General features: G+C 35.5%; 1 protein-coding gene and 1 pseudogene across 3 annotated transcripts in view; one reads left to right on the forward strand and one right to left on the reverse strand.

Annotated features, from left to right (window-relative positions):
• COG5 (component of oligomeric golgi complex 5) overlaps window positions 1-27,628 on the forward strand; it is a 324,571-nt gene that overhangs the window by 190,649 nt on the left and 106,294 nt on the right. The window contains exon 11 of one of the 2 annotated variants that reach the window (XM_081146842.1): window positions 14,827-14,908. The exons of the other annotated variant lie outside the window; for it this stretch is intronic. Coding sequence (XP_081002968.1) covers window positions 14,827-14,908 — 82 coding nt within the window. The remainder of the gene's footprint in view (window positions 1-14,826; window positions 14,909-27,628) is intronic. 2 annotated transcript variants of the gene reach the window in all.
• LOC308562002 (small ribosomal subunit protein eS7 pseudogene) lies at window positions 259-860 on the reverse strand (annotated as a pseudogene). Its single transcript has one exon. The product of its transcript is annotated as a small ribosomal subunit protein eS7 pseudogene (transcript).

Below are 27,628 nucleotides of genomic sequence, written 5' to 3' on the forward strand. Positions count from 1 at the left end.
AACCAGCCAGGGCAGGAATATAGTAGAGCCTTTTCAAAGCTTTTCCTTAGTTAAGATAACTAAATTTGCTTCTGCTTAATAAATTCCCTGTAAACTTGTAAAATTAGCTTGTTATTTTAGTTTATGCTATAGTTTGAAAAGACACATTCATGCCTATGAATAAAATTATTTATGGTATTTAAGTGTAGAATATACTTTTTTCCTCTTTCTATATTGTATTTTCCTTTTTTAAAATTTTTACTAAGAATGATATTTTATTTAGTCATTTTTGTTAGCAACTGAAACATGGAATTCAAAATTAATATCCTTGCCTGTGAGCTTCTTATAGACGCTAGAAAAGGTTTCAGTCTTGTATTCCACATTGTTTTGCTGAGCTTTACCCAAATGAACCTTTATGAGCGGCTGCCATCCAGTTTCAGATGGATTCTCATGCCCACAATTTCACTTGGGAAGGCTAAGTCCTCCAGTATGGCATCCTGCATGGCTGTCAGAGTGTGGCTCCTGTGACACTTTTTCTTATTCTTTGTACAGCTTTTTTGAGTTGGCTTAGGCAGAATTCCCCTCTGAGTGAAAAAGACAACATGCTTCCCACTGAACTTTTTCTCCAATTTGTGTACCAGCCAAACTTGGACTTTCTGGAAAGACTTCAGTTGAGGAATGTGGAACGAAGATTATCATAGTTTTCTGACCACCCCCAACTTCAGTTTCCTTGGCTGCTGTGATGTTCAATTCAGGTCCTGTAGCTGGACCTTGTCGTCTGAGTTCATCTCCAGCTCCAGCAGAGCCTGAGAGATGCTGGACTCAGACTCATCTGTCTTCTCTGCATTGGGCTTCACAATCTTGGAGCTTAAACTGAACATGGCCTTCTCCTTGGCGAGCGCCTGTTTGAGACGAGCTATATGTTGTATTTTCTATAGTTTACTTGAATGAATTATTTTATTTTTATTTATTTATTTATTTTTAATATATCTTTATTGATTTCAGAGAGAGAAAAGGAGAGGGAGGGAGAGAAAGATAGAAACATCAATGATGAGAGAGTCATTGATCGAGCCCGCAACCCGGGCATGTGCCCTGACCGGGAATCGAACCCCTATCGCCTGGATCCTGGGTCGACGCTCAACCGCTGAGCCACGCCCGGCCGGGCATTAATTTTATTTTAAATTAGAATTTTAGACTTTATTTTTTACATATCAAAAGTTCAATTTTAGTGTCTTTTAAAACCAGTTGAGTTATAGTATTACTATGTAATCATCAGTATTCTTTAACATTTTGTTTGAAAGTGGGTGAAACAAATTGACAAATTATTCGGATCCACATAGTCAAAAACAGGTTTTAGATTCTCATCTGTGGAGTTAAGCCAATTTAGCTATATGTGGGAGTGTAGATATGATACATTTTCTAAGCCAGCAACTTTTATCATTGGACAGAATCTTATAATCATGTGTGTAGGATATATTAGGCTAAATTTGGAATGTGTTCAGCAACTATACTAGTGAGAATTTTAACTCTGAAAAATAATGTTTTTATTTTATTTTAATTTTTGCTTGCTTAGACATAGCAAATGATTTCATAGCATTAGAGACTTAGAAAAGTTTTAGGATACCCAAATATGAGATCTTTTTAATTTTATGATAAAAAACATTTAGTTTATCTGTGGCATCTCAGTTTAATTCAAAAAAATCAAGTAGCAATAGCCAGTTAAATATTTAAGTCAGATATTATCTACAAATGCTCTTTACCTACAAAGGTTAGAAGATTTATCCTTTTACTAGTATAAGGACCAGTATGCACAAATTCTAGATAAATTAGAAAATCATCCTTTTTTAATGCACTATGGGGCCTGCAAAAAGTAAGAGAATCTCTGAGGGGTGTATATACATACACAGATACACATATGAATGTACATAAGCAGATAAAATAGTTGAAACGTGGGGATTTGTGAGGTATAAGTCATTGCAAAAGCTGGATTGCCCTAGGAACAAATGTTCATGTCAATGATAGAATCAGGCCAGTAGGCTCTGGGGCACTAAAAAGATAGAAGAATGCCTTGACTGGTGTGGCTCATTTGGTTGGAGCATCATCCAGTACACTGAAAGGTTATGGGTTAGATCCCCGGTTGGGGTATGTACGAGAGACAACCGATAGATGTTTCTCTCTCACATAAATGTTTCCCTCTCTCTCTCTCTCTTTCTCTCTCCCCCCCTCCTCTCCCTTTCCCTCCCCCTCCGCTCCCCCTCCCCTTTTCTCCCTCCCTTCCCCTTTCTCCCTTCCCCTCTCTCCCTCTCTCTCTCAAATCAATAAACACATACTCGGGTGAGGATAAATAAAAAGATTAAAAGAAGAAGAAAACAATATTCTTACATAAAGCTGAGACCTGTGACAGTGGCTCACATGGTTCTCAGTAACAGTATTTCACTCCCACAAGAAACAAATGCAGATCATCTGTGGAGGAAAGCATTTCTAGTTTTAGCCATCAGAATTCCCCACATATTAAGGTCAGCCAAATATGAGCTCATAGTAGTAAAAAGTCACCAATCCTATGAAAAACTGGAAGCTATGACTGAGAGTAAACAAGAAAAATAAAAACAATGCAAGACAGATTTTAGACTCCTAATGAACTTTTAAAGGACACTATGGACTTCAGAGTTTAGAATCATCTGATAAAAACTTAAAATATCTCTATATATTTTAAAAATAAAAATTTTTATTTTAAAAATAATGGAATAAAAAATGAGAAACAAATTACTGTTTTAAAAGACCATTTAGATATAAAAACGAAGTAAATATTTAGAAATTAAAAATAAAATTACTGAAATAAAAAAATTTAAATATATTAAACAGATATTACAAAAAAACAAAGAATGATCCACCTAGCAGACAGAATTGATTAAATTATCCAGGATGTAGCATAAAGCTATGGGTATGGAAAATATGAGAGGTAAAATTTATGGAGGATTAAATGAAGTTTTAGTATAAAACTATTTGGAAAAGGAAAGCCAATAAACAAAAAAAAGAAACCATGCCATCATCTCAATATATGCTTGAAAAGCATTTGAGAGGATCCAACATCCATTTCTAATAAGAACTTTCAGCAAACTAGGAATAGAAAGGAGCTTTCTCAACCTCCTAAAAGGCATTTATAAACAATGAAGCCATAAAAGCATGCATAATGGAGAAGACTGAATGCTTCACCCCTAAAATTAGGAAGAAAACGGATTTCTTTCTGCTCTCACTAATTCTATTACTATTATCTTAGCTAGTACAATGAATAAGAAAAAGAAATAAGCCCTAGCCAGTTTAATTCAGTGGTTAGAGCATGTGCCTGAGGACTAAAGGGTTCTGGGTTCAGTCCTGGCCAAGGGCATATTCCTCAGTTGCAGGCTGAATCCCCAGCCCCAGTTGGCCCACAAGCAGGAGGCGACCAACCCATGTGTCTTTCTCACATCGATGTTTCTCTCTCTCTCTCTCTCTCTTTCTCTCTCGCTCTTGCTTTCTCGCTCTCTCCCCCCCTTCCACTCTCTCTGAAAAGCAATGGACAAAATATCCTCAGATGAGGATTAAAAAAGGAAAAAGATAGAAAAGACTTACAGTTTGGAAAGGGAAAACTAAAACGGTCTTTATTTACAAAAGGCTAGATCATCTACGTAAATAATTTTATGGAATCTACAAAAAAGTGACTAGAACTAATAAGTGATATTTTGCAAGATTACAGAATACAAGATCAATGTACAAAATCAGTTGTAATTTTATGCATACTTAGTAATGTATAATTGAGAATTGAAATTTAATAAGTCCATATACAGTAACACTAATGAATAAGAAATACTTAGGGATAAATCTGTTAAAAGATAAACAACATCTGTACCTTGAAAACTATAAATATTGTTGAGAGGAAGTAAAGAAGACCTAAATAGAAATATTTTACTTATGGGATAATAGATTCACTATTGTTAAGATGTCTATTCTCAAATTGATCTATAATCTCAACAAGTGTTTTGGAGAAATTGACAAGCTGATTCCAAAATTTAATTAGAAATACAAAGAACCTGGGATGCCCAATACAACTTTGAAAAAAAAAAGCAAAACTGGAGGGCTCACAATATACCTGATTTTAAGACTTATTATAAGACTACAGTATTTAAGAATGTGTGGGGTTAGCATAAAGTTAAAGACTTAAATCATTTGTAATGAAGCAGGTCCTCACTAGACACCAAATTTGCCAGCACCTTGATCTTGGGACTTTCCAGCTTCTAGAACTGTGAGAAATAAATTTCTGTTTATAAGGTGTCCAGTTTATGATATTTTTGTTATAGCTGTCCAAACAGACCAAGACAGAAAGTAAGACAGTATTGAGTGTAGATTGTAAATAGATTAATGTCAGATATCCTTCCAATGGAAATGTAGTTGAATTATTAAAATCTAGTTAAATAAATTTTATTTCAACATGCTTAGGAACAATTATTTGACAGACTAATTTAATTTGAAAGAGTAAGTGAGCCCTGGCTGGTGTGGCTCAGTTGGTTGAGCATTGGTCCTGCACCAAGAGGTCAGGGCATATGCCTGGGTTGCAGGCTTGATCCTCTGCAGGAGGCAGCCGATCTATGTTTCTCTCTCATCAGTGTTTCTCTCTTTCTCTCCCTCTTCTTTCCTCTCTGTTTAAAATTAATCAAAACATATTCTTTAAAAAAAAAAGTAAGTGAAATGATTTTTTAAAATATATCTTCATATTTTCCTATTTTGTCCAGGAAGTTATATTTATACAATATGCATTTTGATAATTCTTTGATAAAATTAACATGTTATCTCTATATTTTGGCAAAATATATAATATATATTATATATGTGTGCATATACAGAATGTCCCCAAAACATGTATACACACTTTAACAGCTGATAAACTCACTTATTTTCACTCCTTTTCAGATAACTGATTTGAAATAATGGGTAAAGCCAGACTAAGCTTTGAACATGAGTATTTATCCACTAGACTTTTTTATGGGGTTACATAAAAGTTAAAGTTTACTGCACAAAGCCAGCAACAGGTGACGAATTGAGGGCTCACAAATACCAAACAGTATGAGTCATTGTTGTTTTTTATCCTCACCAGCGATATTCAGAGAGAGTGGGAGGGAGGGAGAGTGAGAGGAGAGAGAGGGAGAGAAACATCTATGTGAGAGAGACACATCGATTGGCTGCCTCTTGCACATGCCCCAACAGGGGCCGGGGATCAAGCCTGCAAACTAGGTATGTGCCCTTGGTCAGAATCGAACCTGGGACCCTCAGTCCTCGGGCTAACACTTTAACCACTGAGAAAAAATGGCCAAGTCTGATTCTTGATGTTTGCAATTCCATTGTTTCAAGTTATCAGCAGTGCCTGGACCAGAACAGTCATCAGTTTGAAAACAGGCATTGACAAAAAAAACTGTTCATTTCTGTAAATTCTTTTAAATTTTGAAAATGAACTCTATGTTAATGAACACTGACTTTATAATCATTCATAGTGTGTATACATTTTTTGGAACACCCTATATATATATGCACATTATATACATATACAAAAACATATACATATATAAATATTTATATGAAATCTTTGTTTTAATATATTATCCTACTGCCAAGTCTACTTTTTCATTATCTCCTACATTTTTTCCATCCATCTGAATATACTTCATCTCCTTTTATCTTTCCTAAGAGCTTTTCATGTCCTTTCTTGTTCCAACAACTATGTATCATCCTTAGTATGCATCTTTGATAACTGACTACAGCTCTTAATATTACTAGTCCTTGGAATCGACAAGTTGATTGATTGATTGATTCATTCATTCATTCATTTTTCAGCAATTGTATTAGTCAGCATTCTCCAAAGAAACAGTTACCAATAAGATATATATGTATAGAGAGAAAGAGATTTGTTATAAGGAATTACTCATACCATTATGGAAGCTATTAAGTCTGAAAACCTGCAGTTGGCAAGCTGGAGACCCAGGAGAACTGATGGTATAGTCTGGCCTGAATTCAAAGGTCTGAAACCCAGGAGAGCCAATAGTATATTCTTCCCAAAGTCCTGCAAGCTCAAGACCCAGGAAGAACCGCTGTTTCAGTTTATATTAGAAAGCATAAAAAAAACTGTTAACCCAGCTTGAATACAGAAGGAAGGAATGCTCAGAGCCTTTTTTCATCTTCAAGTCTTCAGCTGGTTGGATGAGGTCTCACACATTAGGAAGGACAATTTGCTTTACTCAGTCTACCCATTCAAATATTAACCTAATCCAAAAACACCCTCATAGACACACCAGAGTTTTGACCAAATAAACTCATAAAATTAACCATCAGAGCAATATTAGGTGTATTATGTGGCAATCACTGGAAATAAAATGAGATATATTAGTTATTTCTATTACAAATCACAAATAGTGTTAGCAATGTTGGTAAATATTTATGTAGTGCTTACTATGCCAGGGACTATTTTAGGCACTTCATAAGAATTAATTCAGTCTTTGTGATAAATGTATGAAATGGGTTTCTATTTTATAGATGGGGATACTGAGGTATAGAGAAATTAAGTGATTTATCCAAAGTCACACAGCTAGTAAGTGTAGTTTGGATGTGAACCTTATTCTGGCTCCACAGTTTCTCTTGTTAACCACTGCTCTTCAGGGGTGGGGAACCTTTTTTCTTCCAAGGGCCATTTGGATATTTATAACATCATCCACGGGCCATATAAAATTCTCAACTTAAAAATTATCTATGAAAAATGTGCCTAGGTTTATTGAATTTCAAGTCCTGCCTGCGGTTGCCTTGGCAGGGCCAGACCAAATGAGTTTGTATGCAGCCCACGGGCCAGACATTCCCCACTTCTGCTTTACTTAAGTAGGAAAATATCATTATGATGGGGAACATGGGATGCTATAGAAATATATATAAGAGTACACTAAACCTAGGGGTACTAAGAGAAAAGACACCTAAACTGAACTCTGAAGAAGATGTAGATTTTAAAACTGAGACAGAACCTTTTACGAAACTGAATTCACCCTGGCTGGCTCTGTTACATGGGTGTCGTCCTGTGTACCAGGAGGTTGCCAGTTCAAAGGTACATAGCTGGGTTATGGGTTCAATCCCCGTTGGGGGGCATGCAGGAGGTAGCCGGTCAGTGTTGTGCTCTCACACTGATGTTTCTCTGTCTCTCCTCCACTCCCTTCCTCTCTTTCCTTAAAAAAAAAAAAAAAAATCAAACTATTTTTTTAAAAAAGAAAAAGAAGCAGAATTTAGGTGGGGGTTTGAATTTTTAACCTCAGTGGTGTGTAATAAGAGAAATAGGCTGGGACGAATGGTCATAAAGGGGTTTCTAAGTCTAAGGGGAATAATATTTTAATAGATATATCAATCAGTCCGACTGTAGATCAAATCTCAGCTCTTTTGCTTTCTGTATAATTCTAAAACTATCACAGTATCTCTTTGAGCTTTTGTTTTCACTCAATAAAAGGTCCAAAAAGAAAAAACAATTAAAAAACAGGAGCAGAGTCTAAGGGAGTTGTGGGACAACATGAAATGTAACAACATTCACATTACAGGAGAGTCAGAAGGGGAAGAGAATAAGCAAGGGATAGAGAATTCGTTTGAAGACATAATGGCAGAAAACCTCCCTAACTTGGTCAATAAAAAAGTAACACCATTTCAGGAAGCACAGAGGGTCCCAAGCAAGAAGAATCCAAAGAGGCCCACACCCAAACATGTCATAATGAAAATGCCAAAAATTCAAGACAAACGGAATCTTATAGGCAGCAAGAGAAAAGCAATCTTACCTACAAAGGAGCTCTCATACTGTTGTCAGCTAACTTATCAGAAACTCTGCAGGTCAGAAGGGATGGCATGAACTATTCAAGGTAATGTAAAACAACAATCTGAAATCAAGATTATCTAGCAAGACCATCATTCATAATAGATGGTGAAATAAAGACCTTCCCAGACAAAAAAAAGGCTAAAGGAGTTTATCACCACCGAACCAACATTGCAAGAAATTTTAAAGGGACTGCTATAATTAGAAGTAGAAATAAAGAAACATAGGCATAAAGAAATAAAATGGCAATAGATAAGTATCTCCCAATAATAACCTTAAATGTAAATGGATTAAATGCTCCAATAAAAAGACATAGGGTAGCTGAGTCAATAAGAAAATATGACCCAAATATATGCTGTCTACAGAGACCCACCTCAGAACAAAAGACTCACACAGGATGAGAGTAAAGGGATGGAAAACAATTTTCCATGCAAATGGAAATGAAAAAAAAGCTGGGATAGCAGTACTTCTATCTTACAAAATAGACTTCAAAATGAAGACCATAACTAGAGACACGAAAGGTCACTATATAATACTGAAGGGATCAATCCAACAGGAGGATATAACCCTGATAAACATATGCACCCAATACAGGAGCACCTAAATTTATAAAAAAAACTTCTGGAGGACTCTAAGGGAGAGATAGACAGTAATACAGTCATAGTAGGGGACTTTAATAGCCCACTGACTTCCCTGGATAGGTTTTCCAGGCAAAAAATTAACAAGGAAACAGTGACCCTAAATGATACACTAGATCAGATGGATTTAATTGACATTTCCAGAGCATTTCACCCTAAAGCTGCAGAATATACATTCTTCTCAAGTGCACATGGGACCTTCTCAAAGATAGACCACTTGTTAGGACACAAAACAAGTCTTTACAAGTTCAAGAAGAATGAAATCATATCAAGCATCTTCTTGGACCACAGTAGCATGAAATTAGAAATCAACTACAATAAAAACACTAAAAAACATTCAAACACATGGAGGCTAAATAGCACGTTATTAAACAATGAATAGGGTTACCAAAGAGATCAAGGAAGAAATCAAAAACTTTCTGGAAAGAACTGAAAATGAACTCACAACAACCCCAAATCTATGGGACACAATGAAAGCAGCTCTGAGAAAGAAGTTCATAGCACTATAGGCCTGCCTCAAAGGACAAGAAAAACTTCAAAATAAATTATGTAACCCTACAACTTAAAGACTTAGAAAGAAAACAACAAGAAAAGACCAGAGTAAGTAGAAGGAAGGAAATAATAAACATCAGAGCAGAAATAAATGACATAGAGACAAAAAAAATTACAAAAGATCAATGAAAAGAGCTCGTTCTTTGAAAAGATAAACAAGATGGATGAACGTTCAGCCAGACTCATTAAGAAACAAAGGGAGAGGACCCAAATAAACAAATTCAGAAACGAAAGAAGTGATGTAACAACTGACCCAACAGAAATACAAAGGATTATAAGAAAATACTATGAACAACTATACTCCACCAAGCTGAACAACCTGGATGAAATGGACAAATTCCTAGAAAAATAGCACTTTCCGAAACTCAGTATGGAAGAGTCAGGAAACCTGAATGGGCCCGTAACTGCTGATGAAGTTGAAGCAGTAATCAAAAAACTCCCAGCACACAAAAGCCGTGGTCCAGATGGCTTCATAGGGGAGTTTACCAAACATTCAAAGAACTAAACCTATCCTCCTCAAATTATACCAAAAAATCCAAGAGGCAGGAACATTTCCAAGTTCTTTTTAGGAGGCCAGCATTATCCTAATTCCAAAACCAGATAGATAAACTACAAAGAGAGAGAATTACAGGCCAATATCCCTGATGAACATAGATGCTAAAATCCTCCACAAAATATTAGCAAATCAGATCCAGCAATATATTAAAAAGATCATACATCATGAACAAGTGGGTTTTATTTCAGGGAGGCAAGGCTGGTACAATATTTGCAAATCAATAAATGTGATCCATCACATAAACAAATTCAAATACAAAAGTCACATGATCATATCAACAGATGCAGAATAGTCATTTGGCAAAATCTAACACCTATTTTTGATAAAAACTCTGCAAAGTGTGAATAGAGGGATCATACCTTAACATAATAAAGGCCATATATGACACATCTATAGCCAACATCATACTCAATGGGCAAAAACTAAAACCATTTCCCCTAAGAACAGGAACAAGACAGGGGTGTCCACTTTCCCCACTCCTATTCAACATAGTACTGGAAGTCCTAGCCACAACGATCAGACAAGAAGAAAACATAAAAGGCATCCAAATTGGAAAGGAGGAAGTAAAACTGTCATTATTTGCAAATGACATGATATTGTGCGTAGGATATCCTAAAGACTCTACCGAAAAACTGCTAGATTTAATAAATGAATTAGGCAAGGTAGCAGGATACAAAATTAACACCCAGAAATCGATGGCATTTTTATACACCAATAATGTACTCTCAGAAAGAGAAATTTAAAAAGCAATCTCTTTACCATTGCATCAAAAAAATTAAGATACCTAGGAATAAACTTAACCAAGGAGGTAAAATACCTGTACTTGGAAAACTACAGGACGTTGCAAAAAGAGATAGAGGAAGATATAAACAGGTGGAAGAATATGCCTTTTTCGGAAGAATTAGCATCATTAAAATGTCCATACAGTCTTTTTCACAACGGGTTTGCTGCCAGAACACAGGTGTTTTGAAAACCACCACTAAACCAAACCCAAAATGGGAAAGGAAAAGACTCATATCAACATTGTCTTCATTGGACACGTAGATTCTGGCAAGTCTACCACTACTGGCCATCTGATCCACAAATGTGGTGAGCGACAAAAGAACCATTGAAAAATTTGAGAAGGAGGCAGCTGAGATGGGGAAGGGTTCCTTCAAGTATGCCTGGGTCTTGGATACACTGAAAGCTGAACGTGAGCGTGGTATCACCACTGATAACTCCCTGTGAAAATTTGAGACCATCAAGTATTATGTGACCATCATTGATGCCCCAGGACACAGAGAATTCATCAAAAACATGATTACAGGCACATCTCAGGCTGATTGTTCTGTCCTGATTGTTGCTGCTGGTGTTGGTGAATTTGAAGCAGGTATCTCCAAGAATGGGCAGACTCGTGAACATCCCATTCTGGCTACCAGATTTCTTCTTTTCTTTTTTCTTTCTCTGTCTTATTTTGGAGGAGCTCTCACTTCCACTTAATAATTTCTCCCTGTGTTTTTCTAGTTCTTTCTCCCAGTTCTCATTCATTTTTTCTTCAAATTCACCCAATGCCTTGGAGCCTTTCCATTTCTTTTCTAGTTGTTCTTTCACTTCTTCCCAGGTAGGCCTTGGTCAATTCAGATAATCTTGGATTGTTGGCCCTAAAGACTGGACTGGACCCCTTGATTTGGTCTTTGCTTTGGGTTCAAAGGGACACCCAGTTGTCCCATTTCCCCATGGTGCTGGACTGAGCGCACAGTCAGACTCCGAGGGAGACCGGGCCAGTGAAGCAGCTGAAGTGGGCCCACACTGAACCTTCTGGCGACTTCAAACTTCAAAATTTTTTGTGTGACAAAGTGAGACAGCAACCTACAGAATGGGAGAAAATACTTGCAAGCCATATATCTGATCAGGGGTTGATGTCCAGAATATATAAGGAACTCCTACAACTCAGCAACAAAACTCAATTTAAGTATTTGTAAAGGACTGAAATAGTTATTTCTCCAAAGAAGACATACAAATGACTAACAAGCATATGTTAAAATGATCAAAATCACTAATCAGGAAATGCAATGCAAATCAAAATAATGAGATACCACTTTACACTCATTAGGATGACTATAAAAACAACAAATAAAACAAGTGCTAGTGAGAAATTGGAACCCTGGTATACTGTTGATGGGAATATAAAATGGTGCAACTGCAAAGACAAACAGTATGGAGGTACCTCAAAAAATTAAAAATAGAATTACCATATGATTCAGCAATCTCACTTCTGGAGATATATATCCAAAATAATTAAAAACAGGATTGAAAAGATATTTGCTTACCCATGTTCATTGTAGCATTATTCACAATAACCAAGAGATAAAAGCAACCCTGTTGTCCATCAATGGATGAACGAATAAAGAAAAAAATATATATATTTACACAAGGGAATATTATTCCACCTTAAAAATAAGGAAATCCTGTCACATACTGCAACATGGGTGAAACTTGAGGACATTATTCTAAATGAAACAAGCCAATGACAAAAATACAGATATTGTGCAATACCAGTTACATGAGGTATCTAAAGTAACACTCTTTGAAACAGAAAATAGATAAGTGGTTGCCAGGGACTAGTGGGAGGAAGAGAAGGGCAGTTCATTTGGTACAGTTATCCCTCTACATTCAAGGAGGATTGGTTCCAGGATACACACACACCCATACCAAAATCCACATGTGCTCCATCCAGTCTCATATAAAATAGTGTAGTATTTGCATATAACCTATGCACATCCTCCCTAATTTAAATTATCTCTAGATTACTTGTAATACCTAATACAATGTAAATGCTCTGTAAGTAGTTGTTAGACTATATTTTTTAGGGAATAATGACATGTTCAGTACAGATGCAACCAATGTAGGCTTGACTACATAGTACACATCAGCGTCAGTGTAACTTTTTATCTGAATATTTTCCATGTCCAGTTGGTTGAATCTGTGGATGCAGAACCCATGGATGCAGAGGTACAACTGTATAAAGATTAAGTTTTGCAAGATAAAAAAGTGCTAGAGAGCTATTGCACAGCAAGCTGCGTATAGTTAACAGTACTGTACACTTAAAAATGGTTAAGATGGTAAATTTTGTAGTTTTTGTACAACTATTAAAAGAGAATTATACATCATTTTCTATGAATTAATTTTTAAACAATATTAGAACTGGGTATTAAGCATTTGATTAATTAAAGAGTATTAATTGCCTTTTATTCACTCAGCTATAGATTTCTTTACTGGAGACATTGGGATATTAATAGATTTCATAACATTAAATGGTATTTGCATTGCTGACATAAATCCTACTCATTTATGTAGATAATTTCAATAATTATTTTAATACACTGTTGAAATCAATTTGCTTTCATATCTGAGAATTTTATACTTGATTTTTAAGCAACATTGACCCACATTTTCTTTTTTAAATGTATGCATGTGTGTGTATGTGAAATTGTATATAGTCATCAAATTTTCCACATCTTAGAGGGAAAGCTTTTAGTTTTTCACCATTATGATACTAGCTGTGGGTTTTCATACATAGCCTTTGTTATGTTCCTTCTGTTACTAGCTTGTTGAGTGGTTTTGTCATGAAAGGGTGTTGAATTTTATTGAATGCTTTTTTGTACATCAGTTGAGCTGATCATGTGGTTTTTGTCCTTCATTCTGTTAATGTGTTGTGTTACAATAGTTCTTTAATATGATGAAAAACATACACTTTAAGTGCATGATATACAATACACATTGTATAAAATCTTGGGAATCTGAAGCATTGCTTAAGAAATTAAATTATTTGATTTGCCTTTCCTACGGTATACAATACCCAGAATTCAAAGCAAAAGACATTAAAAAAAAGAAACACATTACAAAAGAAAGAGAAGTGTACATAGGTAAAAAATGAGAAATCAGTATTTTTTTTTTTTTTGGTCATTTTCTTCATTTATAACCTTGAAAATTAGAATTTCTTTTGTTACAAATGCAAAACTAAACGAATTTTCTAAATATTTTTATGACAGTAGTCATCTTTGAACATTAGAAAAATTATATTGATAGGGTGAGCCATGTGAAATTATCGTTTTCGTATTTCAAAAATAAAATGTTGACAGTTTGATATTGTGTACCACACGTGTAAAAGTACCTTAAAAGTACTTGGTAAAATTTCTAGAAGTGTGATTCTGTATAACAGTATTAAAGTACTTCGTCTTGTTTTAACAGATGATACTTGAACTGATATTATCTTTTTTTAGTATTTACTTTTTATAAAAATATATGTTTTTATTGATTTTTAGAAAGAGAGGAAGGGAGAGGCATAGAGAGATAGAAACATCAATGAGAGAGAAACATCATCAATCTGCTGCCTCCTGCATGCCCACTACCAGGGATGGAGCCCGCAATCCGGGCATAGGAATTGAACCAGCAACATCTTGGTTCATAGGTGGATGCTTAGCCACTGAGCAGCACCAGCTGGTAGTAGTTACTTTCTAAAACATGTATTCCAACTTGAATGAAAAAATATTGTGCTCAGCTAAATAGTAGTAATTCCTGTGACTTAAAAGCAAACAGAACTGTTTCAGGCAGTTGTCTTTTGTAGTTGTGAATTATATCCTGGTGGTTCTTAGTCTGAGAATGCTTTGTCCATCATTTTGTTATGGTCACAGAAGTTGTCTTTTTTATATCAAAAGGTGATGATAATAATTGTAATAACTAACATTCATTGAGGGTTTATTACATGTCAGGAACTGTCCCAAGATTTAACTTTTACAGACTTCTTAAATCTTAATAATAATCCTGCAATGTAAAGAAAGGGAGGAAGAGTGGAAGGAAGGGAAGGAAGAAAGGAAAGAAAAGAAAGGAAAGAGAGGTGGAGAGAGAGGAGAGAGGAGAGCGGGGAGAGAGAGAGAGAGAGAGAACACAACAACAACAAAATAATCCTGCAATGCGGGTACTGCCATTTCCATTTAACAGGTGGGAAGGGGTCACAGATGAGTAAGCAACTTGCCCAAATCACACAGCTAGTAAGTAGCAGAGCACAATGATCATTTTTTACCTGAACATGAGATGTGATTTGAGTGATCTATATATTTCTGCTTAATTACTTAATAATTTCATTGTTTGATAGCTGTTTTAGAAATTTTCATTTCAATACATTTTAAATAAATTTTCACATCTTATCCATTATAATTTTAAAAAATTAATGAATAAATCCTTTTTTCGGGGGGTCACAGGATGGACAGTCTGACATTTTATACACATTTTGGAATTCCGTTACTCAAGCACTTTATTCTCGATTTCAAGTGGCAACAAATTGTAAGTATATGATTTATTTTGCAAATTCATTTCTTTTTTTCCTTTTTATTGAATTTATTGGGGTGACACTGGTTAACAAAATTATACAAGTTTCAGTTGCACAGTTCCACAGTGTAAATTCATTTCAAAGTTGGTTAGTTACTTTGAAATTTAATGTCAAGAAATTTTCCTCCGTTGGTTTATAAAATATACTGTCATTTCTTAGGTTAGCCGTATATTCAATTTTATAAGCAATAAGTAAATTTTTTTGCAGTTATTCTCTTGAATAAAATTCATCAAAGAATTCGTTAATTCTCTGTTATTCAAACATAGAGGAATTCTGTCTGAACTTTTCTTATGTGTAGAGGGTGTAAAGCAATTGATGTTCAAGAATTTAATTAATGCTTGTAGAATTATTTTCCTAACTAAAAAATATTAAAATGACAGACTTTATAGCTTTTTCCTTATTGTTAAAAATGAGCATTTAATGAATGAACTGATGAAATACCTGCATCATGAATTAAAAGTTGTTTCTCCAAATATGATTCACAAAACTCTTAATTTGTTTTTGCCATGAAGTAACTGCAGAGGGTAGTTCTAAACAATGAAATATACAAACTAGCTAATATCTTACACGTGTTACTGTCTAATCACTGAATATAAGAGTATTAAGTGTACTTAGGCTTTTTAAAAGCATTTTGAGAGTAAATTTTTATTCACAAACTTTTACTGGAAGTACCTAGTACATAAAAATACTATTTAGTCACTGGCAACACGGGGTTGAATAACCCTCACTACTTGCCTCCCTAGTTCTATTTCTAAAGAAGTATGCTGTAAGGCTCTGCCCTCCATACAAGAGTTCTTCGCTAATGTAGAAGTTAAGCAGAGGGTTTATTTAGGGCTGATTTACTCAACTTCTACAAATCACACTAATCAGAGAATACTTTACACCTCCCTGCATTAGGTATCTGCGTTGGTCAGCTTCTTCTGAGGTATAATTTAATACAGTAAAATTCGCCAGTTTTAAGCAGAAAATTCTTTGAGTTTCAACAACCGTTTACATCCCATAGACTCTATCACAATTAAGATATAGAACATTTCCATCACTCCTGAAATTTCCCTCATGTGGTTTTGTAGTTAATCTCCTATTCCCACCTTTTGGCTCCTGGCAACTAATGTCAGTAAGTTAGCTTTTCCTAGATTTTCATTAAACTAGAATCATGCACTATGCATTCTTTTATATCAGCATAATTATTTAAGATTCATCCATGTTGTTGCATATATCAGTAGTCCATTTCCTTTTTATTGATGATTAGTATTCCATTGTATAGATATAAACAACTTGTTTATCCATTCCTCAGTTGGGGAACAGTTGGGGTGCTACAGTTTTGGGTTATTATGAGTAAAGCTAACTGCAGTCATTTACTGACAGATCTTTTATATACATATATCTTCATTCTCTTGGGTAAATACATAAGGTTGGGATTTCCTGATAATTTGATAAGTATATGTTTAACTTTGTAAATAATTGCTAAACTATTTTCCAAGATAGATGTACCATTTTGCATTCTCATCAATAATATATGATAATTCCAGTTCTACATTCTTATCAATCCATGATATTGTCAGTCATTTTAATTTTAGCCATTCATGTGAGTGTGTAGTGGATTTTAATTGTGGTTTTAAATTCCTTTAGCCTAAATACTAATGATGACTATATTTTCACATACTTACCTACCATTTTTATATCTACTTTGGTTACATGTTTGTCAAAATTATTCGCTTTTAGTTTAGTGTTTTGTTTTTTTAAGTTTATTGCTTATTTTCTTATTATTAAGTCTGAAGAGATCTTTATATATTCTAGATTCAAAGTTCTTTTTCAGATGGGTATTTTACAAATATATCCCCCTTGTCCGCGGCTTGCCTTTTCATTGTCTTAACAATATCTTCCAAATGACAGCAGTGTTTAGTTTTGGTAAAGTCACATTTATCAGTTTTTCTTTGTAATTTGTGGGGTTTTGTTTTTAAGGTTTTTTTAATCTAAGGAGTCTTTGTCTAACTGAAAGCCAGAAGTATTTCCTTCTATATTTTATTCTAGAAGGATTACTAGGTTCTTTGTAGTTAATTTGTGAATATGATATGGATCTAAAAGTCTGTACTCTGCCTGTTAACTATCCTGACCGCTTTTGTTGAAAATCATGTGGTTATATATGGTAAAACTATTTCTAGACTGTTTTATTCCATTTGTTTGCATGTCTATATTTGTGTAAATACCATATGATTTTAATAATAAAGTATAAGTCTATTTTAGCTTCTTTATCAAAATAATTTTGCTTATTCTAGGTCCTTTGCATTTCCATATATATTTCAGAATCAGGTTCTTGTTCCTATAAAAATGTCTCCTGGGTTTTTGATTAGGATTGCATTAACTCTACAGAGCAATTTGTAATGAATTGACATCTTAATAATATTGAGTCTCCTCATCTCCATGTGTGCTATATCTTACCATTGATCTAGGTCTTATACACTTTCTCTTACCAATGTTGTGTATAGTTTTCAATCTGCAGATCTAGTAATTCTGTTGTTAAATTTATTATAATTTCATATATTTTGAAGCTATTATTAATGATACTGGTTTTAAATTTTTCTTTATAGTTGTTCATTGTTAGGATATAGAAGTACACTTGTATGCTTGACTTTGTTAACCTTACTAGTTGTAGTAATTTTTAATTTTTGGAGATTTTTTTTTATGATTTTCTATATTGATGATCAGAAGTTCTGCAAATAAAGACAGTTTACTTCTTTTCCAATCTAGCATCCTTTCCTTTTTTTTTTTTTTTTTGGCCTTGATACACTGGCTGGTACCTCTAATATAGTGTAGAATTGAAATAGTTTTTACCTTGTTTATCATCTTAAAGAGAGATCATTCAGTTAACCTTTATATGATTTTAACTGCAGGTTTTACAGTGATGTTCTTAATCAAGATGAAGACGTTCGTTTCTACTTCTTGTTGTTTGAGAGTTTTTATTTTGAAAGTTGTTGATATTTTTCAATGTTTTTCTTCATCCATTTAGATGATCAAATAGTTTTAGTTATTTTAGTCTGTTAATATCATGAATTATGATGTCTTTTTCCAGTTTTAGTATCAGGGTAATACAAACCTCAGAAAATATATTGGAAAGTATTCCCTCCTCTTCAATTTTCTCAAGCAGTTTGTGTAGAATTAGTATTATTTTTTCCTTAAATCTTTGGTAGAATTCACCTAAGAAGTCATATGGGCCTGGACTTTTCTTTGTGGGAAGGTTATAACTACAAATTCAACTTCTTTCATAGGTATAGTCATTTATTCTTGAATGAGCTTTGGTAGTCTGTGTCTTTCAACTATTTTTTCCAATTTATTGAAGTTTTCTAATTTATTGGCATAAAGTTGCCTTATGCTTCCTTATTATCCTTTGAATGTCTGTAGAATCTGATATGATGTTCCATATCCCATTCCTGATATCATTAGTTCCTTCTCTTTTTTCTTAATTATGACTAGAGTTTTATTAATTTTATTCATCTCAGAAAACATTTCATTTCATTGATTTTTTCTATTTTCTATTTTATTGATTTCTGTTCTTATGTATATTATTTATTTTCTTCTCTTTGCTTTGGGTTTGATTTGCTTGTTTTCTTGTTTATTAAATCTAAGTTTAGATTATTAATTTAAACCTTCCTTTTCTAATTTAAGTGTTTATGCTGAAATTTTTTCTACAGTATTTTGGCTACAAATCATTGCACCTTATTATTTTTCCAAACATATAGAAAAGTTAAAAGAGTAGTGAAATAACATCTATATATCTATGTCTTTGATTCAGTAATTACTCATAGTTTTCCAACTAAATGAGCATTTTTAGAGTCTGACATGTTAGCTTGCAAGTTGAAATTCATGAATTATTTTAGGGGGTAGTTTTTAAAATATTCAGGTGTAGTATTATAAAAACATAGTCTTTCACTAGTTCCTAACTTCATATTTGAAAGTAATGGGTTTTCATGAGAATGGTTATCATCATGAAGTTTTCTTCACACTGTAACCCAATTATGTTTAATGGAGTACAATTACTAATATACCAGTAAGAAAATATAGAAGTAAATATTCCAAAAGAGAATTACATGCCAGTATCCCTGATGAACATAGATACTAAAATCCTCAACAAAATATTAGCAAATTGGATCCAGCAATATATTAAAAAGATCATACCCCATGACCAAGTGGGATTTATTCCAGGGATGCAAGGCTAGTACACTATTTGCAAATTAATAAACGTGATACATCACATAAACAAATTGAAAGACAAAAATCATATTGCTATGAGAGATGTCTGAGATTCTGATATGATCATATCAATAAATACAGAAAAAGCATTCGATAAAACCAAACACCCATTTTTAATAAAAGCTCTCAGTAAAGTGGGAATAGAGGGAACATACTTCAACATAATAAAGGCCATATATGGCAAACCTATAGTCAACATCATACTCAATGGACAAAAACTAAAACCATTTCCCCTAAGAACAGGAACAAGACAGGGGTGTCCGCTTTCACCACTCTTATTCAACATATCTCTGGAAGTCCTAGCCACAGCAATCAGACAAGAAGAAAACATAAAAGGCGTCCAAGTTGGGAAGGAGGAAACAAAATTGTCATTATTTGCAGATGATGATATTGTACTTAGAAAATCCTAAAGCCTCCACCAAAAAACTACTAGATTTAAGAAATGAATTGGCAGGGTAGCAGGGTACAAAATTAACACCCAGAAATCGGTGGCATTTTTATACACCAATAATGAACTCTCAGAAAAACTCCAAAAACAATCCCTTTACCATTGCAACTAAAAAAATAAGAAAACTACAGGACTCTGAAAAAAGACATGGAGGAAGATATAAACAAATGGAAAAATATACCATGTTCATGGATTGGAAGACTTAACATCATGAAAATGCCCATACTACCCAAAGCAATCTATAAATTCAGTGCAATCCCTATTAAAATACCAACAGCATATTTCACAGAGCTAGAACAAACACTTGGAAAATTTATATGGAATGAAAAAACACCCTGAATAGCCATGGCAATCTTGAGAAAGAACAAAGTTGGAGGGATCACAATACTAGATATCAAGTTATACTACAAAGCCACTGTAATCAAAACAGCCTGGTACTGGCTCAAGAACAGACATATGGATCACTGGAACAGAACAGAGAACCCAGAAATTGGCCCACACCATTATGGTCAATTAATATTTGACAAAGGAGGCAAGAACATACAATGGAGTAAACACAGTCTCTTCAGTAAATGGTGTTGGGAAAATTGGACAGGTCAATGCAAAAAAATGAAACTAGACCACCAACTTACACCATACACAAAAGTAAACTCAAAATGGGTAAAGTTTAAATGTAAGATGTGAAACCATAAAAATCCTAGAGGAAAACATAGGCAGCAAAATCTCAGACGTCTCCTGTAGCAATATGTTAGCTGATACATCTCCTAGGGCAAGAAAAATGAGGGAGAAAATAAACAAATGGGACTTCATCAAAATAAAAAACTTCTGCACAGTGAAAGAAACCATCAATGAAACAAAAAGGGAGCCCACTGTTTGGGAGAACATATTTGCCAATGAAACATCGGATATAGGATTAATTTCCAAAATAGATAAGGAACTCATACAACTTAACAAAAGGAAGACAAACAGTCCAATTAGAAAATGGGCAAAGCACCTAAATAGACACTTCTCCAAAGAGGACATACAGATGGCTAAGACACATATGAAAAAATGCTCAACGTTGCTAATCATTAGAGAGATGCAAATTAAAACCACAATGAGGTATCACTTCACACCTCTCAGAATGGCTGCCATCAACAAATCAAAAAGTGCTGGCAAGGGTGTGTAGAAAAGGGAACCCTAGTACACTGGTGGCAATGCAGACTGGTGCATCCACTATAGAAAGCAGTATGGAGTTTCCTCAAAAAATTAAAAATTGACCTGCCATTTGACCCAGTGATCCCACTTCTAGGAATATATCCTAAGAAATCTGAAACATCAGTCACAAAGAACTTAAACCCTATGTTCATAGCAGTGCAATTTACAATAGCTAAGATTTGGAAACAGCCCAAGTGCCCATCAGTAGATGAGTGGATAAAAAAGCTGTGGGACATTTACACCATGGAATACTATGCAGCTGTAAAAAAGAAGGATCTTTTATCCTTTGGGACAGCTTGGAGGGAACTAGAAAGTATTATGCTAAGTGAAATAAGCCAGTCAGAGAAAGACATGTACCACATGATCACACTTATATATGGAATGTAATAAACAAAATAAACTGAGGAACAAAATGGATCCAGAGACATAGAAGCATGGAACCAACTGAGGGATCTCAGAGGGAAGGTGCGGCTGGAGGAGTGGGTGGAGAGAGATTAATCAAAGAACTTATATGTTTATAAGCATAACCCATGGACACAGACATTGGTCTGGGGAAAGCCTGGTGGTGGAGTGGATGCCGGGTGGAAGGGATCAATGGGGATAAAAGTGGGACATCTGTAATATTTTCAACAGTAAAGATAAAGATGCTTTAAAAAAAAGTAAATGTGCTTACAAAATATATGAGCATAATTATAAAATTTAGTAATACCTGTATTTAGAATTTCAAAAAGCAAATGTAAAAGCTCATTTGTGGCTGTTTCAATGTATCTGTTCTCAGGCATTCATTAAAAATGTATCTTATGCCTGGCTGGCATGGCTCAGCAATGGAGCATCAACGTCTGATCCAGGATATCTGGGTTCAGTTCCCGGTGTGGGCACATGCCTGGTTGTGGGCTCAATCACCAGTGCGGGGCATGCAGGAGGCAGCCTATCCATGATTCTCTCATCATTGATATTTCTCTCTCTCTCTCCTTTCCTCTCTCTGAAATTAATAGAGACTTTTTTTTTAATGTATTTTATCACTTTAAAAACTTTTAAAATCTTGGAGTTATAGTCAATATTTTATTTCTTGAATTAAATTTAATTTGTATTTTGAATATTTCTTCTCTCAGTATGACAGGAATGTATCAAAAAATAGCCTTTAGCATACTTGAAAATTTTAAACCTTGAACCATACACCTTCTAGTATTGTTTATTTAGCACACTTGGTTTATCATTGTATAATCTAAACTTCATTCCAACAAGTCACACAAATATTAAGAAATGTAACGCTAGGGAGTGGAACTGGAATGGAAACGTACTTATCTGCTAATTTGATCACTTGTTCAGTTCTGGATCTGGTTGATTGGATTTTCTTCTCATTGTAGATATTTTTTTTCTACTTTTCTGCATGTCTAATAATTTTAATTGAGTATTAGACATGAATTTTACTTTGTTTGGTACTGAATACTGTTGTCTCCCTGTAAGTATTCTTATTCTGGATACTGCCAAGTTATTTAGAAACATCTTGGTCCTTTTGAGTCTTGCTTTTATGATTTATTAGCAAAATCTAAGCAGTGTTTAGTCTAGGACTAATTATTTCCCACTACTCAGGCTAGACTCTTCTTGGTACTCTACCAGATGCTGAATTTGAGATTTTCCAGTGTGGCTTTTGGAAACAGGTACTCTTCCAAGTTTTGTGTTACCTGTAAATTCTCTCTAAAGCTTTGCAGAGTTTTTTCTCCAAGACTCTGGAAATTTCCTGACATGCATATGCTAATTAGTGTTTTACTGAATTCTCAGTGGGAACCATTTGCAGATTTCTGCAGTTCTCTTGTCTCTGGTATTATGTCCTGTGTACTCTAGTGGGTTCTGTTTTTCTGGTATCCAGGGCAGTTGCGAAACCTGGGCAACTCGTGCTAGGAAATTAGCTGTGGTGATTGAAAAGTTAAGGTTGGTGGTGCTCTGGCAGGCTAAATAGCCATTTCAGACAGTAAATAAAGAAAAATTGAACTTACTTAAGGAAAGGGAGTGGGGATATCCAAAGGGAATGGCTACACAACACGGAGTCAAAGGGTATTGGGTCCATGATGGCAGCAAAATATTCTCAACAATAAATAATATAAATATACACACACACACTTGGGACAGTGAAACAAAGAAGAGCATAGAAGAAGAAACAGGAGAACCTAAGCTGGGCTGCTTTTACTCTCTGAGAAATCAAAGAGAGAAGGGGGCCGTGGAGACAGGTTCAGGGGGTAGGCCCGGGACAAGCAGCCTCATGAGGTCCCCTCAGAAGAAAGGGGGATGGAGATGGCGCTGGCATGTGCTGGGTCCTTTGTCCTGAGCGTATTTATCTTTCTTGCAGGTGGAAATCTTAGGGGAGGTCTCAGGGGAGTGTCCTAATAGAATATTCCTTAGCTTTCCAGGTGTGCTCTTCCAGGATCTTGGTCTCCGCTGATTGGTCCGTGCCAAGGCAGGGGGTCATTAGTCAAGGTAGCTGGTCCTGAGGCAGCCAGGAAGCCACTTGTCTGGTTTTGCTGCTTTTCTGGGTCTGGAGCTGAAATACATCTGAGGCTTAAATGTTATCTTTAGGGAGGAAATGCTCAGGAATCTATACAGCATGACTAGAGATATGCTGAGGGAGGATAGGTTACCCTGGGGACAAGGTTCTTATTTTCCCAGTTTTGCCCCTTGCTAGGCATCTGGGTCTCTGTACCTGGGTTTGCGTACCTGGATTTCTGTACCCGGCCCACCTAACAGTGATTGTAGGGCACACCTCATTTGTTTTTGTCTCTCAAGGAACGCTATCTTTATTGGGTTTTTGATTGTTTTAGACAGAAGGGTAATTCAGTCCCTGTTACTGTATCTTGACCAGAAACAGAAGTCCCTCATCTAGTTTAAAGAACAGTGATTAAAACCGATCCTTCTGGGTCTAGGACCCAAACCAAGGTCCTTCTTCGCACTGCCTCTCACACCAGTAGAACTAGACAGAGTTTGGTAAAGTGGAACAGAGACTTTATTCTTGATCAAGGAAAGGAAAAGAGTGAGCTCATGCTCTAAAAGCACCTTCTCCCTGAATTGGGGGAAGTTTGGGAGCCTTTAAGGGGTAGGTAAGTGGGATCAGGGGCAGTGATAAGGGTGGAAAGGTCTTAGAAAAGGGACAATAACTTCTGGGATAAGTTGGGGTATACAAGGTCCTGAAGGCTCAATTTCCACATGGCACCAGTTGTGCCTAGCAGTGCGCATCCCCACCACCTGATTTTTACTAAGTTAATGAAGAGAACTATTCCAGAGGTCAGTGGGGGAGGATGGGTTCTGCTTCCAGCAATCTGGAGCTGGCTGGTTCTGCAGTTGAGCTGCCTGCTTGAGCTGTCTGCAGACGATGTGGTATAACATTAGCAGTTTCTCTTAGTTCCTGTTTGCAGGTATAGCTTGTGACATAGTTTAGATATTTGGGAACAATAGGATCTCCTAGATGATAGCCCGGTGACAAAAGTATGTCTCAAAATACTGTATGGTGTGTGTGTTTAATGGTACTGTCATGTACTTGTCTTTAGTCATCTGCTTTTTTATTTTCGTTAACTATTACAAATCTTTGACTCTCTACATGTCCTCCTTTTTCCCACTGTCATTCTCAGTAGCCACCTTATCTCCTGGGTCATCAGGATAACTAATATCATTAGGAAACTCTTTCAATATCTTCCCTCCAAAGAAAAGCCTTATTTCCTCCCTGTGGGCCTTGCTTTTCCTCAAGGCCACCCACTTACTGATGATGCCTGCCCACTTGCTTTGTTTACCCCATTGTCTCAGCAACCTCCTTCATACTTTTTTTTTTAACTTTTTATTTGTTGATTTTAGAAAGAGCAAGGAACAGGGTTGGGGATGGGGAGAAAGAAGGAAACATTGATTTGTTGCTCTACTTATTTATGCATTCATTGGTTGCTTCTTGTATGTGCCTTGACCCGAGATCAAACCCACAACCTTGTCATATTGAGATGTTGCTCTGACCAACTGAGCTACCCAGCCAGGACCACATACTTTTCTTTTTCTATCTTGCATTTCTCCTTTTAAAAAAAATTTCCCCCTGAGATAGAAACCTATTCAAGTTGCTGTAATCTAATAAACACTAAAACAAAACTAGATATTTTCTCTTTAGTTACTATTTAATCTCTCCTCTCCTCTTTTTATCCAAATTTCGTCTTCATTTTCATACTGTTTATTTCTCAACTAGGTGTACTCGAGTTATCTTCCACTATTCTGTTGAAATTGTTCTCATTAAAGTAAGCAGTGACCTACCTCTTAATTACAAAATCCAGTGGATGTTTTTCAGTTCTTATTTTATGGGACCTATCTGGCTTGTGTAGTCAAAGAAACTACTGAGAGGAAGTATAGTAGTTTTAAGCAAAAATCCCATTGATATTTCACATTCAGAGTGGTCAGTTACTTCTAATAGCATTATTATTTCAATAACTACCTTTGGGAGAACTCCAAAGTAAGTTGTTTGTAAAGCACCTGCCATTTATATAGCACATACAGTCCCTGATGTGTACTGTAGTACTTAAAATTAGACATACAAAGTATTAAGGAAATTCAACCATCTGCAGAGTTGAAGATTCTACACAATGTAACAGATTGTCTAAGTAATATTTTGGCAGAAAATATCTAAAGGGAAATTTGTCTAGTTAGGAACATGTTCTATCTGATTATAAATGCTCATGCTTAGAAAAAGAAGATCTACTAGACATAACAAGATATAATCCAGGGGTTTGACAACGAATTTACTTTTTTCAAAAGATGAGGGGCCTGAACCTGTCACCATGAAGATTCAAAGTATCCTGTATAGGAAATCTTCTGCTTTAATTATCTATGGGTGATAGCTATTTCCAAGATGATTCCTAAGCCTTGTGTCTGTTATTTTCTATTGTAGTTTCCAGATAATAATATTTGTTCACTAACCTGTTGGATTATGATACATATTTTTAAGTTCAACAGAAACAAATAAAGTGAACATTTCCATTTTAAACTGTTCCAAATGAAAACATAATTCTTTGTGATCTGATGATTTTTCCCAGAACATCTCATCCACCTTACTTTGCTTTATTTTCTCCATATCTCTTATCACTTTCTAATATTTCACTTTTTCATATCTGGACCCATCCCCCTGCCACCCACTCCCTCCCCTTAATCCCCACTAGAATATCATCCTCATAAGACATGGCAGTATCCTCAATGACTAAAAGAGTACCTGATACATAGTGGGCTTAAATAAATGCTTGTTAACGAAGGAAGGAAGGAAGGAAGGAAGGAAGGAAGGAAGGAAGGAAGGAAGGAAGGAAGGAAGGAAGGAAGGAAGGAAGGAAGGAATCAAGAAAGAAAGGATGTCAGTGCTTTTTTTTTTTATATATCTTTATTGATTTCAGAGAGAGAAAGGGAGAGGGAGAGAGAGATATAGAAACATCAATGATGAGAGAGTCATTGATTGGCTGCCTCCTGCACACCCCACACTGGGGATCCAGCCCACAACCCAGGCATGTGCCCTGACCAGGAATTGAACTGTAATCTCCTGGATCATAGGTTGATGCTCACCGCCGAGCCATGCCGGCTGGGCTGTCAGTGCTTTTTTATAAAAGCTTAAGAACTTAACAAAGGAAGAGATGTGATCATGGAAACAGAGGTCAGAGTGATACAATTGCTGGAAGGGGACCACAAATCAAGGAATGTAGGCAGGTGAAAATGGCCAGGAAAAACTCCCCTAGAACCTCCAGAAGGAACACAGTCTTTTCTGACACCCAGATTTTGGCTTAATGACTCCAGATTTGTACTTTTAACCTTCAGAACTGCAAGATAATACATTTATGTTATTTTAAATCACCAAGTTTATAGTACTTTGTTACAGCAACTGCAGGAAACTAATTCAGTAGGTGATAATCTATGCATATATTCTGCTTAGATGTCGGTAGCCAGAGTGTTTTCCAATGTTGTTATACCAATTTAAATTCCCATTGGCAGTATATGAGAGTCACAATTTTTAAAAACTTATCTTTATTGTTGAAAGTATTACAGATGTTTACCCCCCTGCTCCCATCCGCTCTGCAGGCCTTCACCACACTATTGCCTGTGTCCGTGGGTTATGCAGTTTTTTCATATCCTTGGCAACACTTGGTATTTTCTGTGTTTTTTGTTTTAGCCATTTTAGTGGACATTTAGTTGAATCACACTATAGTTTTAATTTTTGTATGTGTTTTATTTTTCTGTATGTTCTATTGGCCATTTGAATATGCTATTTTACAAAGTGTTTTCTATAGAATTGTTGTAGTGAGTCACAGGATTTTATTTACATATTGTAAAGTATTTTGTTGAATTCTTTTCTTTCCTTTTGGTACTCTACTTGTACATATGTAGTCTGGTGACTTCAATTCACTAAGATTAGGTTGAATTTGGATAGTTGCAGTTATAGTAAGACTCAGTCTACTTCTAATTCTCCCCTTTTCTTGGACTTGCTTCTCCCAGGCTTTTATTTATTGATTTTATAGAGAGAGGAAGGGTGGGGGGAAAGGGAAGGAGGGAGGGAGAAAGGAAGGGAGATAGAGATTTGTGGTTCCACTTACTTATGCATTCATTGGTTGATTTTCATATGTGCCCTGACCGTGGATTGAACCCACAACCTTGGCTTATGGAGATGACGCTTTAACCAATGGAGCTACCAGGCCAGGGCCTCCCAGGCTTCTAATTGAGAAGTCAGAAGGTCTTTGTCTTCCCAGCCCTCAAGTATTGAGGTTGATCTAGCTCTGCCAACCAC

The sequence above is a fragment of the Miniopterus schreibersii genome, assembly GCF_964146895.1.
Source record: "Miniopterus schreibersii genome assembly, chromosome: 9".
NCBI lineage: Eukaryota > Metazoa > Chordata > Mammalia > Chiroptera > Miniopteridae > Miniopterus > Miniopterus schreibersii.